General features: G+C 47.4%; 1 protein-coding gene across 2 annotated transcripts in view; it reads left to right on the forward strand.

The window, feature by feature from the left end:
* Nucleotides 1-10,114: 10,114 nt before the first annotated feature.
* ptpro (protein tyrosine phosphatase receptor type O) overlaps nt 10,115-17,958 on the forward strand; it is a 273,680-nt gene continuing 265,836 nt past the window's right edge. For both annotated transcript variants that reach the window (XM_072471710.1, XM_072471711.1), the window contains exon 1: nt 10,115-10,568. In XM_072471710.1, the coding sequence (XP_072327811.1) occupies nt 10,494-10,568 (75 nt within the window). In that variant the 5' untranslated portion in view covers nt 10,115-10,493. The remainder of the gene's footprint in view (nt 10,569-17,958) is intronic.

Here is a 17,958-nt window from a genome sequence, read left to right on the forward strand (position 1 = left end):
ACCCACATTTACATTCCTTTTGTCTTTCTGTCCTCGACATCTTTGTCAATCCCCACCTATCGCTGGCCCTCTATCCAGCCCCACCGCTCCACACCTCCCCAATACAGTATAAATCTGACCCCAGTTCTCTCTGGCTTTGACAAAGAGTAATTGTTTGAATATTATCAACAGCTATCACCATATATGACAAACTTCATTTGTTTACTTCAATTTTCATTTTTTACATTGACACCTGGTATCCCCCCAGTGGTGTCTCCTGCTACATGATCCCAGATCAACGTCCTGCATGATGGTCTGTTTAGACCTCCAGATGTTGAGTTGATGCCTTTCCACTCCGTAAGAGAGCACTACTTTCTTGCTCCTCGATGTGGTCGTCAAATCTGGCCTCACATCTTCTGCTAACTCCCTCCATTTGTCTTGGAAATTCTGGCTGTGCTCCTGGCTCATAAGCTATTTATATCTGTCACTATGCCACCTTAGCTGGCTAGTTAGCTGGTTGAACAATATTCTCATTATTGCTTTCCAATTGGCCACTCGACTGGGAGAAACCTTTTAGCACAATTTCACACATGAGCTTTGAAAAGACACCCAGAGCAAGATTGTGCATTCCTGCAACGGTATAATATAAGAGCACAAATTTGAACCCCAAATAACGCTCTGATGAAGTCCTTCTGATAAACTGAATACAACTGAAAGATAAAAAGGGATGGGATGGGTAAATAAGAAACCAATATTGCAGATTTTAAACAAAACAGTAGAAGGTGGCAAGAGTGGGAAAATAAATAATAAATCATGAGCTTATCGTGTGTGAGGTATATTGGCCCAGATTTTGCGGTCAGTGGCTGCTGAGCTCAAAGTAAGTCTGGCTGACAGCGTTGTATCTCTATAGCAAAACTTTAACCATTTCAACGTGCAATTGATTATTGTTATGTTTTCGAGGGATTTTACTCACAGCATAAACAAAGGATAACCAGGTTGCCACACCCTAGGTGACTTGTAACCTGCACATGACACATTCAATCAAGGATCATTGTTTCCCTGTGCTCATTGGGAATGCAAGCTCAGGGGTGGGGTAGCTTATGAGCACTGGAATAAAAGGTCAGCCAGTGTGAGGCTGACTAGAAAGGTAAGCTGTAGCTGGGCCTCATGTATATAAAATGTCTCTACAACTTGCCTTGGACTCCCTGTGCCTTTCAGAGTTTATTGCAGAGGTGCTGTTTGCTCAGTCTAAGATGGAAGTTAGGAAAATCTCCCAAGTGCCTCAGGTGATGTCACCGTGTAATCATGTGACACTCCATACAGTGGGCATTACTTACAATGCTTAACATCCCGGCCCCTTATCTCCCTTCCTTTTTTTTTCTAAGAGGCTGTTTTTCTCTGAGGCCACCGATTGGCACGACAGTCGAAGCTCTGGCTGCAGAAATGTTCTCTTTTTCAGCCTCCGACTCTCGTGAGTGTTCCCGTGTCGCAGTCATGTAGAAAAAGTTTAAGAACGGTCTTGAGTGGTCTCTATCATTTCTAAATGAATGTGCACTCTTAGCAAGACTAAATGCCCCATTCCCGATGGCCAGTTTTATCGCACATTTATAGATGGAGGAGTAGTCTCCAGAAAATCAATGTGTGCCTCGAGGTCCAGGTCTGGCTGTTTTTTGTTTCTGACTATTTCATTGGAAAAACATCCTCGTCGTTAGTTTTGTTATTAATACTGTTATGTTTTCGGGGGGGTTACTTTTACTCACAGTATAAACAGGTTGCCACACTGTAGGCTACTTACCCAGTTGTGAGAAGACTTTATTTACAGAAGTCTTGCTTGTTCACAGTCTAAGATGGAAGAGAGGGAAAATCTCTCAAATATCTCTGATGATGTTACCATGTAATCATGTGACATACTATAGAGCAGGCATTGGTGACAATACATTACAGCTGTAGTGTTGTTTCAATGGGTGTTCCCAGGCATGAGTTGTAATCCAAGCAGCCAATCATATTAAAGAATTCTCACAAACAGATAAGCAGGAACTGAACAGCACTAATAATCAAAATACGTTCTTTTAACTTACAGAGATAAAATAAAGTAGCTGAAATACCATGGGGGAACTTTTTTTTAAAACTTCTATTTAAAATGTTTGAAATACCCAGGTTGGGATTTTCCCGTCACGCTAGGCTTCCAGCCCGCGATGGGTCCCACCAAGTGTGGGATCAGAAAATCCCAGCCCTGATATCAAAAACCTAGTTCTTAGCTTTTCAATCCACGGTTGTAAATTCAATATCTGGGAGATTCTGGAGTCCTCACTCCCTGTTGCACCTGTGTCACCCAGGAGACACTGTCTTCATGCACAGATGCCCTAATTAGTTCAGCAAAGAGCGTGGTGCTTAATTCATGGGGCTCAGCACCGACATGGGGCGGGAGTTGGCTGCTGAGCACAATCCTCAAAGGCGGACAGCAGCTATGACGGGACCTGCCCCTGCCTTGCAGAATATGGGAAGCAGGACATCAAAGGCCCAGCGGCCTCATTGCACAGAGAAGTGGTCAGTCAACTAAGAGGTGCCACACTCATTCTGAGACAAGTTAACTTAGTGTCCTTAGAAAAACATTCCTTGACAGCTCCCCACATTGCACCTGGAAACCATGCACTAACATGCACCACACTGTTTGAATTGAGTGATGTGTGATTTGAAAATTCTGGTCCTTCCCTGATCATTAGTAAGTTCATCAAGGAGTTTAACCAACAATTTGTTGGAGGCAAATAGGTTCCCTGCTCTCATCCCCTTCCCCCAACCCCCACTTTGAAAATTGCAGTGCTTCCTGGAAGACACACCATCCAGCGGTCCTATTGTCAAAGCTCATCTGCATCTGCCCATGGGTGAGTGGAAATCCCAGCCCTCATAATTAATCATTATTAAGAAACTTCATAACATTCCACATCTTTTTCAGTGCCAGCCTGGTTGTGTGGCGCTAGTTTTTATTCTGCCACCATCAACAACACAGTTGCATCTCACCTATGGTTGCTAGCAGTGTGATAGGGGAGTGGAAAAGAGGATCTTCTTGTCAGATCAATTATCCTCACTGATTGCCAATTCGGGGGCTTCAGTCATGGGGTGGAGTTCCACTGCGCAACCTGAAAAGGAGCAGTGAATGACACACCTCAACTACAGGACTTTCACGATAATCTGTATTGGTGCTTAATCTTGAAATTTGTGGTCAGGTTCAGAGAGCTACGAATGCTGATAGCTTGTCTTCAAACATTCTGTAAATTCTTGACCAATAAGAGACACTTGCAGCTGTTATTGGTTAATCAATGTGGTATTATCAGGTATTGCAGTACTCGAGAGGCTGTAGACCTAGGAGATTACCATTGGCTGTTTGGTATGTATGTATGTATGACAGGCGGGGTATAAGAACCGGTGCCGTCCCAGCAGCCCTCATTCTGTACCGAAGCTGCTGGAGAACAGTTCTAGTCTATTAAAGCCTTCAGTTATGTTACTACCTCGTCTTTAATAGTAATTGATCGTGCATCAATTTAATAGACTACACTTAAGTTGTAAGGATGGATCTCCGAATCAAGCCGGAATGTCTACAACTCAGCCCCCACGCAGAGAACTCAGCAGCGATCTTTAAGCACTGGCTGGCGTGTTTTAAAGGCTACCTCGAGACGGCCGGAGACACCCCCTCAGGAGAACAGAAACTGCATCTCCTGCGCTCAAGGGTAAGCCCTGGGATCTACACCCTCATCGAGGAGGCGGAGGACCTCGATGCTGCGATCGAACTGTTAAAAGGACATTATATCCGCCCTGTAAATCAGGTCTACGCATGTCACCTGCTTGCAACTAGACGGCAAAGCCCCGGGGAATCATTGGAGGAGTTCTACTGTGCGCTACTGGTGCTGGGCAGAAACTGTGGCTGCCCGCAAGTTTCGGGGAGCGAGCACACAGAACTCCTAATCCGGGATGCCTTCGTAGCTGGTGTGAGCTCCTCAGAGATCCACCAAAGACTCCTAGAAAAAGACACCCTGGGACTTAGAGAGGCACGGGCCCTGGCGGGGTCCATGGATGTTGCCTCCAGAAACGCGCAATCCTATGCGCCCGACCGTGCGGTGGCCCCCTGGGCTGCATGGCATCTCGCAGCGGCAACCCCACAGACCTTCTCCGTGTCCCCGCAGGCCTGCCATGTAAGACGGCCCGCGAACTCCGTCGGGCCCCGCTGTTTCTTCTGCGGGCAGGCGAAGCACCCCCGCCAGCGCTGCCCGGCCCGCACCTCCACCTGCAAAGGGTGCAGCAAGAAGGGCCATTTTGTGGGGGTCTGCCAGGCACGAACTGTGGCCGCGGTCTCCAGCGACTCCGGATCGCCGCGGCAACCTTCTCTTCGGGCCCCAGGAGGCTAGCACTCACCGCCACCCCCTATCCTAGGGCCACGTGCGACCCACGGGCACGGCCATCTTGCCCCTTGGACACCACGCTGGACGCCGCCATTTTGTCCATCCCCGCCGCCATCTTGTCCATCCCCGACCACCATGTGCGACCCATGGGAGACGCCATCTTGGATGGGGCCCCAGGACCCCAGCACGGCCGACTACACGCTGCCCGATCAAAACCGGCAACTACTTCATCTGGCCTCGGTGACTGGACCAAAATCGACCTCGGACACTCGCACACCATCAACGGCCACGAGACGTCCTGCCTGATCGACACTGGGAGCACGGAAAGCTTTATAAACCCCGACACGGTAAGGCGCTGTTCACTTGTTACCAACGCTGTAAACCAAAGAATCTCCCTGGCCTCCGGGTCACACTCGGTGGAGATAATGGGGTTCTGCCTAGCAAACCTCACTGTCCAAGGCAGGAAATTCAACAAGTTCCGACTCTATGTCCTGCCGCACCTCTGCGAGGCTACACTCCTGGGTTTGGACTTCCACTGTAACTTGCAAAGCCTGACCTTCAAATTCGGCGGCCCTATACCCCCCCTTACTGTCTGCGGCCTCGCGACCCTTAAGGTCTACCCGCCTTCCCTGTTTGCGAATCTCACCCCGGATTGCAAACCCGTCGCTACCAGGAGCAGACGGTACAGTGCCCAGGACCGGATCTTCATCAGCACGGTAGCCTTGTGGATAGCACAATTGCTTCACAGCGCCAGGGTCCCAGGTTCGATTCTGGCTTGGGTCACTGTCTGTGCGGAGTCTGCACATCTTCCCCGTGTGTGCGTGGGTTTCCTCCGGGTGCTCCGGTTTCCTCCCACAGTCCAAAGATGTGCAGGTTAGGTGGATTGGCCATGATAAATTGCCCTTAGTGTCCAAAATTGCCCTTAGTGGTGGGTGGGGTTACTGGGTTATGGGGATAGGGTGGCGGTGTTGACCTTGGGTAGGGTGCTCTTTCCAAGAGCTGGTGCAGACTCGATGGGCTGAATGGCCTCCTTCTGCACTGTAAATTCTATGTTCTATGTAGGTCAGAGGTCCAAAGGCTACTGAGGGAAGGGGTCACTGAAGCTAGCAACAGTCCCTGGAGAGCTCAAGTAGTGGTGGTAAAGACCGGGGAGAGACATAGGATGGTCATTGACTACAGTCAGACCATCAACAGGTTTACGCAGCTGGATGCGTACCCTCTCCCCCGCATATCTGACCTGGTAAACAGGATTGCGCAATATAAGGTCTTCTCCACGGTGGATCTAAAGTCCGCCTACCATCAGCTACCCCTCCGTACTAGTGAGCGCAAATGCACTGCCTTCGAAGCAGATGGGCGGCTCGATCATTTTTTAAGGGTTCCCTTTGGTGTCACTAACGGGGTCTCGGTCTTCCAACGCGAGATGGACCGAATGGTTGACCGGTACGGCTTACGCGCAACGTTCCCATATCTTGATAACGTCTCCATCTGCGGCCACGACCAGCAGGACCACGACACCAACCTCTCAAAATGCCTCCAGACCGCAAAGATCCTTAACTTAACGTACAATAAGGATAAATGCGTATTTAGCACCGACCGCCTAGCCATCCTCGGCTACGTGGTGCGAAATGGAGTTATAGGCCCCGACCCTGAACGCATGCGCCCCCTTATGGAATTCCCCCTCCCTCACTGCCCCAAGGCCCTGAAGCGCTGCCTTGGGTTTTTCAGCTATTATGCACAGTGGGTCCCTAACTACGCAGACAAAGCCCAACCCCTAATCCAGTCCACAACCTTCCCCCTGTCGACGGAGGCCCGGCAGGCCTTCAGCCGCATCAAAGCAGACATTGCAAAGGCCACGATGCGCGCCATCGAAGAGTCCCTCCCCTTCCAGGTCGAGAGCGATGCGTCCGACGTAGCTCTGGCCACCACCCTCAACTAAGCGGGTATGCCCGTGGCCTTCTTCTCCCGTAACCTCCATGCTTCCGAAATCAGCCATCCCTCGGTCGAAAAAGAGGCCCAGGCCATAGTAGAAGCTGTCCGACATTGGAGGCATTACCTGGCCGGCAGGAGATTCACTCTCCTCACTGACCAACGGTCGGTGGCGTTCATGTTCGATAATGCACAGCGGGGCAAGATAAAAAACGACAAGATCTTGCGGTGGAGGATTGAACTCTCCACCTACAACTACGAGATCTTGTATCGTCCGGGGAAGCTAAACGAGCCTCCTGACGCCCTGTCTCGCGGCACATATGCCACCGCACAAGTGGACCACCTCCGAGCCCTCCACGGGGACCTCTGCCACCGGGGGGTCACTCGTTTTTTTCCATATCATTAAGACCCGCAACCTGCCCTACTCCATCGAGGAGGTCAGGACAGTCACCAGGGACTGCCAAATCTGTGCGGAGTGCAAACCGCACTTCTACCGGCCAGAGAGGGCGCACCTGATAAAGGCTTCCCGTCCCTTTGAACGCCTCAGCATGGACTTCAAAGGCCCCCTCCCCTCCACCGACCGCAACACGTACTTCCTGAACGTGATTGACGAGGTCTCCCGGTTCCCATTCGCCATCCTCTGCCCAGACATGACTGCAACCACCGTCATCAAGGCCCTCCAAGGTATCTTTACACTGTTCGGTTTCCCTGCGTACATACACAGTGATAGGGGGTCCTCCTTTATGAGCGATGAAATGCGTCAATTTCTGCTCAACAGGGGCATTGCCTCAAGCAGGACGACCAGTTACAACCCCCGGGGAAATGGGCAGGTAGAGAGGGAGAACGGAACGGTCTGGAAGACCGTTCTACTGGCCCTACGATCCAGGAATCTCCCAGTCTCCCGCTGGCAAGAAGTCCTCCCGGAGGCGCTCCATGCCATCCGGTCACTGCTCTGTACAACTACCAACCAGACATCTCATGAACGCCTCTTGTCATCCCCAGGAAGTCCTCCTCCGGGACCTCGCTCCCAACCTGGCTAGCAATACCCGGACCCATCCTGCTCCGGAAGCACGTGCGGGCACACAAGTGGGACCCGTTGGTCGAGAGGGTCCACCTGCTGCACGCTAACCCCCAGTACGCCTACGTGGCGTTCCCTGATGGCCGGCAAGATGCAGTTTCCCTTCGGGACCTGGCGCCCGCCGGATCCCTATGCGCACCCAAACCATTACCCCCCCCCCCCCCCCCACAGCACCTCACAGGAGGGTCAGTCCTCCCGCCGCTCCTGCCTAGGCCCTCCCACCCACCGACGCCCCCTACAGGTGCCCCCCTCTCGTGTCAACCATTTGCCCCACCAGCGCCGTCTAGGAGTGACGAAGCTGCCATGGAGGTTGAAGCCACGCTCCCGGAGTCGCAGACGCCCGGACCCCCACCAGAATCACCACCGAAGCTCAGACAATCCAGGAGGATGACCAGGCCACCCGACCGACTGATTGCTTCACTGTAACTGTAACTGTAAATGAACACTGAATGTATATATCTTCCACGCTTGTAAATATTCTCGACAACCCTGTAAGGAGGTATCACGGTACCTCCATATCTGATCATACCATGTTAAATGCAATTGTAACCGCTGGCCACCATCCCCGCCGGACTCTTTTTTAACAGGGGGTGAATGTGGTATTATCAGGTATTGCAGTACCCGAGAGGCTGTAGACCATTGGTTAAACCTAGGAGTTTACCATTGGCTGTTTGGTATGTAGCTCCGCCCTGACAGGCAGGGTATAAGAACCGGTGCTGTCCCAGCAGCCTTCATTCTGTACCGAAGCTGCTGGGGAACAGTTCTAGTCTATTAAAGTCTTCAGTTATGTTACGACCTCGTCTTTAATAGTAATTGATCGTGCATCAATCAATACAACTGAAAGGAACAATTAACAAAAGTACATTTGGTAAATGAACACCAGATCTCTGTTTTAGATTAGTTACAGCAAAGGCAGTACTTCTTCATTAGTCACCTTGATTGTAAATGAGAGGAGTAAGTCGCTAGTTGTGACTTTCTAAGGATTGGTACACAAGAGCCTCAATCTGTGGCTCATATGTATGTAGAGCGGAGAGATTGTAGCTCTTTCATTATTTGGGGCTGCTGCTCCTCAATTCTGGCTGCATTTACCTCCTTTGCTCCTGATCTTAATAAATACCGTAAGACCACAAGATCCAGCACGGTAGCACAGTGGTTAACATTGTTGCTTCACAGCGCCAGAGATCCGGGTTCAATTCCTGGCTTTGGTCACTATCTGTGTGGAGTCTGCATGTTCTCCCCGTGTCTGCGTGGGTTTCCTCTGGGTGCTCCGGTTTCCTCCCACAAGTCCTGAAAGATGTGCTTGTTAGGTGAATTGGAGATTCTGAATTCTCCCTCAGTGCACCCAAACAGGTGCTGGAGTGTGGCGACTAGAGGCTTTTCACAGTAACTTCATTGCAGTGTTAATGTAAGCCTACTTGTGACACTAATGAAGATTATTATTATATAGGAGCAGAAGTAGGCCACTCAGCCCATCAAATCTGCTTCACCATTCGATGAGGACACGGCTGATCTGATATAATTCTCAACTCCACTTTCCTGCCTTAGACCCATAACCCTTGGTTCCCTTACTGATTAAAAATCTGTCTATCTCTGCCTTGAACATACTTAATGACCCAGCCTCTACACCCCTCTGCGGTAAAGACGTCTACAGATTCATTACCCTCTGGGAGAAGAAATTTATCCTCATCTCTGTCTTGGAAGGGCGACCCCTTACTCTGGAATTATAAAGCTACTCAGTAACGCTGACCATGAAACTATCATCGATTGTTGTAAAAACCCATCTGGTTCACGAATGTCCTTTACGGAAGGAAATCTGTCATCCTTACCTGGTCTGGCCTACATGTAACTCCAGACCCTCAGCAATGTGGTTGCCCCTTGACCACTCACTGAAATGTCCTTGCATGCCATTCAGTTCAAGGGCAATTAGGGATGGGCAAAATAAAAGCTGGCCCAGCCAGCGACACCCACATCCCCGGAAAAAAAATAGGAAAAAATATCAGGGATATTTGGAAATATGTCAGTATTTGGTAACCCATATGAATTGGTGATAGATTTAATTAATTATAACAAATATATGAAGGTGTTAATCAATATTTTAAACAGGCAGGCATTTCCCAAGAAAGAATTTGATTAAAATAGTAGAAACATCAATATTGTAAACCATGCAGAGGCCTAATCCTGTGTGATAAAACCGCTCATACCCCCGACACATCCCTTGTGAGTTCATTGAAATATATAATTATTTTTGAATGTTAATTGAGAACTTTTATTATTTAGCTGTCCGAAAACATATATGAAGGGGATGAGATTGCCTAAAGTTGTGTCTTTAGAGACAATTTGTTTATTGTTGGAAAGGCTCTCCCAGCCCACCCACCCACCTCCCAAACTGAAGGATAAGCCCCCCTCAATTCTATGTTAGGAAAATGCACGTTATTGATTGAGCCCCGAATAGAATGCCTCCAGGATTTAGAAACGTGTGGCTTATTTAAAATGGACATTACTGTTCTGACATTCAGTAAGCAGTGGGATATTGTGACAATCTCCTCGCTCCCTTCTATGGTGCAATTTTTTTTCTCTCTCGAGACGATTCTTGCTGCACAAAAGATGATAGAAGGATCAGTTAATGGGAAGGAACTGAAAGCTCTGGGATGCTTTGAAGAGGGTCGCACTGTTTGGTTAGAGGCTGGAGCACACAGTCTCCCTGGAGGACAGGGAGAGGAGAGAGGCGGGGTTAGAGCAAAGAGAATGAGCTTTTTGTGCAGGGATTCTCTCTGCCCATTGATCAAATGCAACACAACACACTGATGGAGGGATCACAGGGAAGGAGATGATCAGCTTGCCAGCTAAACGCGTGTCATAGACCATAGAGGACAACAAGAAAGTCCAGCATCATTGTTTTTGTGTGTGTGTGTTCTGAGGTGGTGTTACCACAAGCGGTAGCCCTGACAGTAAAAGTGAGGGGGGCGGGGGAGGGGGGAGCCACCGAAATGCTGAGACCCAGTCTGCAGCATGCAGAGTGAGCGGAGACAGTGCAAATGATCTGATGCTGCAGCAAAGCGCCATTGTCTGTGTCAGCAGCCCGTCCTCCTCCTGCCACATCTCCCCATCTCTAATAAATGCATTGGGAACTGCAAAGAGGAGCCGTTCGCTCAATGGTGCTTTTTATCGCTTATTTCCTTTTCGCCTTAAAGGTAAGTGGAATGCAGCCTTGCGCTGGCGCGTCCCGGTTGGAAAAGCCATGCCCCATCAATTGAACCGGTGTTTTGTGCAAAAACCAGGCTGAAATCGTTTGCATTCCCTCCATATCCTTAGCGCCTTGTGTGTGTGTGTTGTATATAAAGGACTTGGTGTTTGTTGCTCCCTCAATCTGCTCTCACCGTTAGTAACCAGAACTGACATAAAAGGTCGTCTTGGCATTTCAAGCAAAATGAAGTCACTTTATTTTCCCCGAGATTAATAAATTCCCAGTTTGGTCCTGCACCCCCCCCCCCCACACCCCCACCTTACCCCAATCACGTTCTGCTCCCCTGTCTTGTTTTCTGGATTGGCCATCTGAGGTAAATGTATTAACGGGACAGTTTTGATGATTCTTTGTTCGACAGAGAAGCTGCTTATTCTGAATTTCTTTGACCTTTGCTGTTAAATTTGTGAAAGACTATCGTGGTCGATTGAGAATCAGTTGGTTAGTTTCTTCTCTCTCTCGGCGTTTTGCAAAATTGATGTATTTTCCAATAAATGGGATCGAAGGAGTTTACAGTAATGGTGACCTTTTCATTGCAGGAGTTTAAATAGCTCTGCTCCCCAAGGGGCAACACTTTCACAGTCATTCTATATAGTGCTTTACTTCCGTTGTTGCAGCAACGAATCAGAAATTGTTTGTGACATGTGGCAATGGTATTTTGATAAATTTGACAGCAAGCGATCTGAGATCAGATAGACAAAAGTATCAGCTACATTTCAGCAGAAAGGAATTGTTCATCTGTAATGTTTATTGTAAAAGACGTAATTTTTTAAAAAAGGATTAATGTAGGGTGCTTGAACCACATTTGTTAATATGCATTTGTATGTGTGTGTGGTGTACACATTGCATATACATGTACCGCACACATATTATAACACATATATATCAAACACACATATGCATGTGTGTAGCATGCAGATACATTCCTTCCAGCACCTATCATTGAGTTAGACAACAGTAAGAACCTGTCATGGCTAATTTGTACAAGTCAAGACGTTGCTACTTCAAGGATTGCCCTTATGCCTGTGGTTGCATGGCAATAAATAGAGATGTTGCTTCAAGGAGTTACTTACAATTATTTACAAGCCCTACAGTGCAGAAGGAGTCCATTTGGCCCATCGATTTTGCACCGACCCTCTGAGAGAACACCCCAGCATGCCCAATCCCCGTCCCTATCCCTGTAACTGGGGCAGCACTGTAGCATAAGTGATTAGCACTGTGGCTTCACAGCGCCATGGTCCCAGGTTCGATTCCCTGCTGGGTCACTGTCTGTGCGGAGTCTGCACGTTCTCCCCATGTCTGCGTGGGTTTCCTCTGGGTGCTCCGGTTTCCTCCCACAGTCCAAAGACGTGCAGGTTAGGTGGATTGGCCATGCTAAATTGCCCTTAGTGACCAAAAAGGTTAGGAGGGGTTATTGGGTTACGGGGATAGGGTGGAAGCAAGGGCTTAAGGGGTCGGTGCAGACTCGATGGACCGAATGGCCTCCTTCTGCACTGTATGTTCTATGTTCCAACCCACCTAGCCTTTGGACACTGAGGGGCAATTTATCATGACCAATCCACCGAACTTGCACATCTTTGGAATGTAGGAGGAAACCGGAGCACCCGGAGGAAACCCACGCAGACATGGGGAGAACATGCAAACTCCACATAGACAGTCACCCAAGGTCAGAATCGAACCTCAGTCCCTGGCACTGTGAGGCACCAGTGCTAACCACTGTGCCACCTGCTGCCCGAGTTAGATCCCATTTACAAGCCATGGGTTACTTTCAGGTCAGGTGCAATGAAGCTGCAAAATTTCCAGTGTCAATGTTCTTACTCAGTCGCTAACCTTGGTTAATCAAATTTAGTAATGCACACAGTTGCTGATTGTTGTCTTTAATCAAAATAATAGCAATGCTCCCTTGGGACATAGCTTAGTTGAGATGGAGAGTAATTAATCTGTTCAAACTTGGTTTGTTTCATTTCTTAACAGACACCCCCCTCACTCTCGCACCCTTTTGGGCAATAGTATTGGAAGGATTTGCAGGCTGCATATTAAACTGTTCAACTGTATCATGAACACTCCCTCATGGCCAGCAAGTCCTGGAGTGGGACTTGAACCTAGAGCTTCTGGCTCAGAGGTAGTGCAGGGGTTAGTACAGAGGGGGGCACGGTAGCACAGTGGTTAGCACAGTTGCTTCACAGCTCCAGGGTTCCAGGGTTCGATTACCGGCTTGGGTCACTGTCTGTGCAGAGTTTGCACTTTCTCCCCATGTCTTGGTGGGTTTCTTCCGGGTGCTTCGGTTTCCTCGCACAGTCCAAAAAAGTCCAAAAATGTGCAGGTTAGGTGGATTGGCCATGTTAAATTGCCCTTAGTGTTCAAAAAGGTTGGGTTAGGTTGGGTTACTGGGTTACGGGGATAGGGAGGGGGTGTGGGCTTGGATAGGGTGCTCTTTCCAAGGGCCGGCGCAGACTTGATGGGCCAAATGGCCTCCTTCTGCACTGTAAATTCTATGGTAAAGGTAGAAGCATTATCTATTAAGCCACAAGACCTAGATGGGTCCTAGCTGTAATCCATGATCTCTAATGAGTTCTCAGTTCTCAGCCAAGGTGGCAGAAAGGAACTGGAACCTCATTCTTCTGGGCTAGGGAGGGAGAAGTCTGAGATGATTCCCATATCTGGATTTGTTTTTAGGTTTTTCTTGCTGAAAGTGTGCAAGAATGGACCCCAGATGATAACAGGTTTGGTTTGAATACACTTAGGGGTTGAATAATCTTGTCAATGCACCATGTAAGTTCTCAAATAAATGCCGGTCAGTTGTAGCATGCGGAGTTTAAATATGTTGTAATTTTTTACATAGTTTGTGTGTAAAGTTGATATAAAGCACATCCCTAGATTTCAAGCCCATTTTCCTCAGTAAATTATGTTATGTGCAAGATTCCTTTTCTGGTGTCCCTCTGTCCACTCACTTACATGGGATAGCTGACGAATGTGGGCCCTGTTATCCAGCATGAAATGGTGCCTATTACATTTGGAAGAAATATGATTGTTCTGATAGAAGTTTAAATGTATTTCCTTTTGAATTATGAGTCATTGCTGGCTGTGAGCAAGAGCCACTTTTGCAAACAGCTATTGATGCATAATGTCTTGACCTATCTCCTCAACTGAATGGATTGTGGGTGTGTATCATTTAACTTCATCTACCTTAACCACTTAGGAAATATGTATGGTCTAACAAACTTACACTGGAAACTCAAAAGTAATTTCTGACAGCAGTAAAGCAAAATGATCAAAATTGAACTTCAAAGGAATAATGCACCTGGTGGTTTGGATCAGTGCATATCTGACTAAATATATTCACCATGTTAGAACTGTCCACACTAATGTTCTTCGAACGTTTCTATTCAAATCTACATTTCAGTGCTGTGTTATCTCTTGTTTCAATGAAGACACGTTTGTTTTATTGGGGAGGTGTTGGCTCAGAAGTATTGTCACTGGACCAGTAATCCAGGGACTTGGGTTTCAATGGATGATGACATTTGAATTCAATAAAAAACAGGAATGAAATTCTAATGAGAACATTGCCAATTGGGAAAGCCCACCAGGTTCACTAATATACTCTAGCTCTGACGTCCTTACCTGGCCTGGCCTACATGTGACTCCCGAAACATAGCAATGTGGTCGACTATTTAAATGCCCTCTGAAATGGTCGGCAAGCCGCTGTTCAGTTCAAGGGCAATTAGGGGTGGGCAATAATTGCTGGCTCAGCCACATCCCATGAATGAATAAAAAACAAAGCACTTTGTTTAGTGTGACACTGACTGGAATCTTTCACTATCCTTTCTAACAATGCAATAACAGCAAATTGCATTTGTGTCGTAAGAAGGGAGGACGCGGGGCAAACTCAGCAGGTCTTGCAGCATGTGTAGGAAGAGAAAACAGTTAACGTTTCAAGTCGGTTTGGCTCTTCAACAGGCTAAACTCAAAATCAGCCTAGGAGGAGAAATAAAATCAACACATGGTCTGTTCGTTGGATTTTAAAGGGACAGGTGTAGTGAAATGGCAGAATTTCTGAAAATTCCGCTGAGATATTTTAAAAATAAATTTAGAGGACCCAATTATTATTTTTTCCAATTAAGGGGCAATTTAGCGTGGCCAATCCACCTAATGTGCCCATCTTTGGGTTGTGGGGGTGAAATCCACACAGACATGGGGAGCATGGGCCTGGTTTCGAACCCGGGTTTTCAGCGCCATAGGCAGCAGTACTAACCACTGTGCCACGTGCCGTCCCTTGAAAGTTCCACTGAGATGACTGTTGACTGCATTAGAAGTCTAATTGATCAAACCCTACCACCTTGGTCATGGTGGATCCAGATAGCTGACTTTGAGGTATTTCTCCCTTTTTTTAAAAATCTATTACTTTTGAACTTCTGTTCTAATTCTCAAGGGTACTAGTGCTCATACTTAAACACATTTTTCTGATTGTAATTAAATTGCTACTTAAGGAGTTGCTTCCTAATGTAGCATCACGTAATGTGGCCTTAGTCAGCCCTAGTATATTTTTGCACAATCTTTAGCTGCACCACTTAAATAAAGAGCTGCTTTCGGGTCATAACAAATTTACACCATATCAATCCAGGACTACGATGAAAGTTAATTTTATGTAATTTTCCAATGAGTAATGAGCTTAATTGTATCTCATGAAATGAAGCAACTGCTCTGTTTCATTTTTTATTGCGCCAAATATTGCGTTCAAATCACTTGACCACAGAACCCCTTCCCCACACTGATACCCAGAACACGTAATGTTTAGATTGCCTCATTTCCTTGCTCTGATAGTCTTTTCTAACCTCGCTGTGGAGGTAGTTGATTATAAATTAAAATTATACTGCTGAAGATTAGTAAAGATCCAACACATCATGAGCTGAATGAAATTTTCCTGATGCAATCCACATAGAATTATTTGAGGGGGTGTATGAAAAGCTGCACTCTCGAGGCCAAATACAGTTTTATCCGAAATCCTCGGGGCCGATCGCATTTTGGATTTCAGGTCATTTCGGTTTTCGGACATTGCATGTAGGTCAAGGCCTACTTACATTACAATAACCGAAGCCTATGCTAGCTAGATCTATTATGTTTGATGTACATAAAAACGGCTAGCAAAGTAAGATGTATCACTGAGTAATAAGTGCAGGGCACCTGTAGTAAGTTTCCATCCACGGCGCCATCTGCAATTCTGCTTGTTGATGATGGATCAGAGTGTTGATGTGCAGACAAACAACGAGGCTTCCTGTGCTAAAGGTTGGGCACAGATGACGAAGCTTGTGTCGGCTCGGGTTAGAGACTTCCCACACTAAAGTCCACGCCTTTCCAGACTTTTCAAGCCAAAGGTCAAAGAGGCTGAAACAAAAGTGGTTTTTGGATGGTTTTATGATAAAGGACCTGTTGTAATAAAACCATAACTGCACACATACAATATCAAGGCAAATAATAATAATTATTGTCACAAGTAGGCTTACATTAACACTGCAATTAAGTTACTGTGAAAAGCCCGTAGTTGCCAGATCCCGGCGCCTGTTCGGGTACACAGAGGGAGAATTCAGAATGTCCAATTCACCTAACCGCGTCTTTCGGGACTTGTGGGAGGAAACCGGAGCACCCGGAGGAAACTCACGTAGACACGGGGAGAACGTGCAGACACCGCACAGACAGTGGCCCAAGTCGGGAATCAAATCTGGGACCCTGGCGCTGTGAAGCTTTAGTGCTAACCACTGTGCTACCCTGCTGCCCCAAATATATACCATAAGAGCCATTCAGTTCCACCTTTTAAGATCGTCTAGAACATAACTCTACAGTGAGAAGAGGTCATTTGGCTTATCAAACTGAGTTCATCCTGAGTCCCGCAATACCTGTTTCCAGGGGACGAGGGCTAGTTTTCAAACTTGTGTTAATACCTCTCCAACCCTCAGTTTCTTGCACCGAATCTAAAGATTGGGGGGCTAGCACGTTTAGTAGTCCTGCTTGCTAATAGTCTCTGACTCAGTTACCTTTTCTGGGAATCTGTTCCCAATGTGGGGGGACTAATTTTTGCTATGGGCTTGTGAATTCTGTGTTTGCAACTAAAACAGCTTTTTTTTTTTCAATTTTAAAAGAAGTTAATCGTGGAGAATATTCAAGTTATTTCTCGGAACACATAAATGGAGAAGTATGAAAACATGATGAAAACATTTGACCCATCGAACATGAGTCTGGAAAAACATGCTTTACTTAAAACTGGTTTAATTTGATTGAAAGGAACATTGCACCTTGAGGACTCTCAAACATATCAAAGTTGGGATGGAGAGCAGCCTCTCCACCCAGTGCCCTGGCGTGGCGGGGGGACCTGTTGGAATACTTGACCCTTGAGAAGGTTAAGTTCGAACTGAGGGGAAGCTCGGAGGGGTTCTACAAGTCATGGGCACTATTTATTATGCACTTTCAAGAACTGGATAACATCGAACATTAGTTGGGGGAGGGGGGCTGTGTAGATTAAGGGTGACTATGGGTAATCCCTGATTCCTTTTTGTCGTTTGTTTCTGTAAACATGCGGGCTGATGTTTGGGGGTTGGTGGGCGGATGGGATCGTTGTTATTATGGGAATTGACATATCTTGCTGATTATTGTTTATTGTTGATGGGTGTAAATGCAAGAGAAAATGTGAAAAAGGAAGAGAATAGAAATTTTAAAAAAAACGTATCAAAGTTATTTCTTCTTTCAGTCTCACGTTTGAAGTGAAAATGGATGTCAATTGTATATTCAAGTGTTCTGCCCTCCCCAAAAAGGCTATAACAATTTAACAGTTTAATATATGTCAACTATAATTTAATTCACTATGAAAATTGTAACTGAGAAATAAGGGGCGGAATTCTCCACTTGCCGACACCGAAATCGGATTCGCCGATCGGGCGGAGAATCCTTTTTGATGCCGAAATCAGGGGCGACGCCTGTGGAGGCTCCGACCCCTCTAAAACGGCATCATTGGTGACGTTGGGACGGCCTCAGGACGTCACCTGAAGGCCCTCTCCCGATGCTCCGCTCCCGATGGGCCGACCTCCTGACGACATGGGACACATGTGCTCTGAGTTTCCGTTAACCTCGCGTGGCGGCTGTGGACTGTGTCCAGCGCCACCACAGTCGGGGAGGGAGCCATTCCGCTGGCTGCTGGGGCGTCGGCGGGAGCTGGGGGGACTGGTGGGGGCTGGTCCAGGGCTGGCGAGGTGGGGGTACAAGGGGTTATCTGGCAGGCCGTCTCCGAACACGGCCGGCGCCATGTGTGACGCAACTGCTGCAGGTTATTGCCGTGTGCATGCGCGGCCACG

Source organism: Scyliorhinus torazame, chromosome 13, assembly GCF_047496885.1.
Source record: "Scyliorhinus torazame isolate Kashiwa2021f chromosome 13, sScyTor2.1, whole genome shotgun sequence".
In the NCBI taxonomy this organism is placed as follows: Eukaryota; Metazoa; Chordata; class Chondrichthyes; order Carcharhiniformes; family Scyliorhinidae; genus Scyliorhinus; species Scyliorhinus torazame.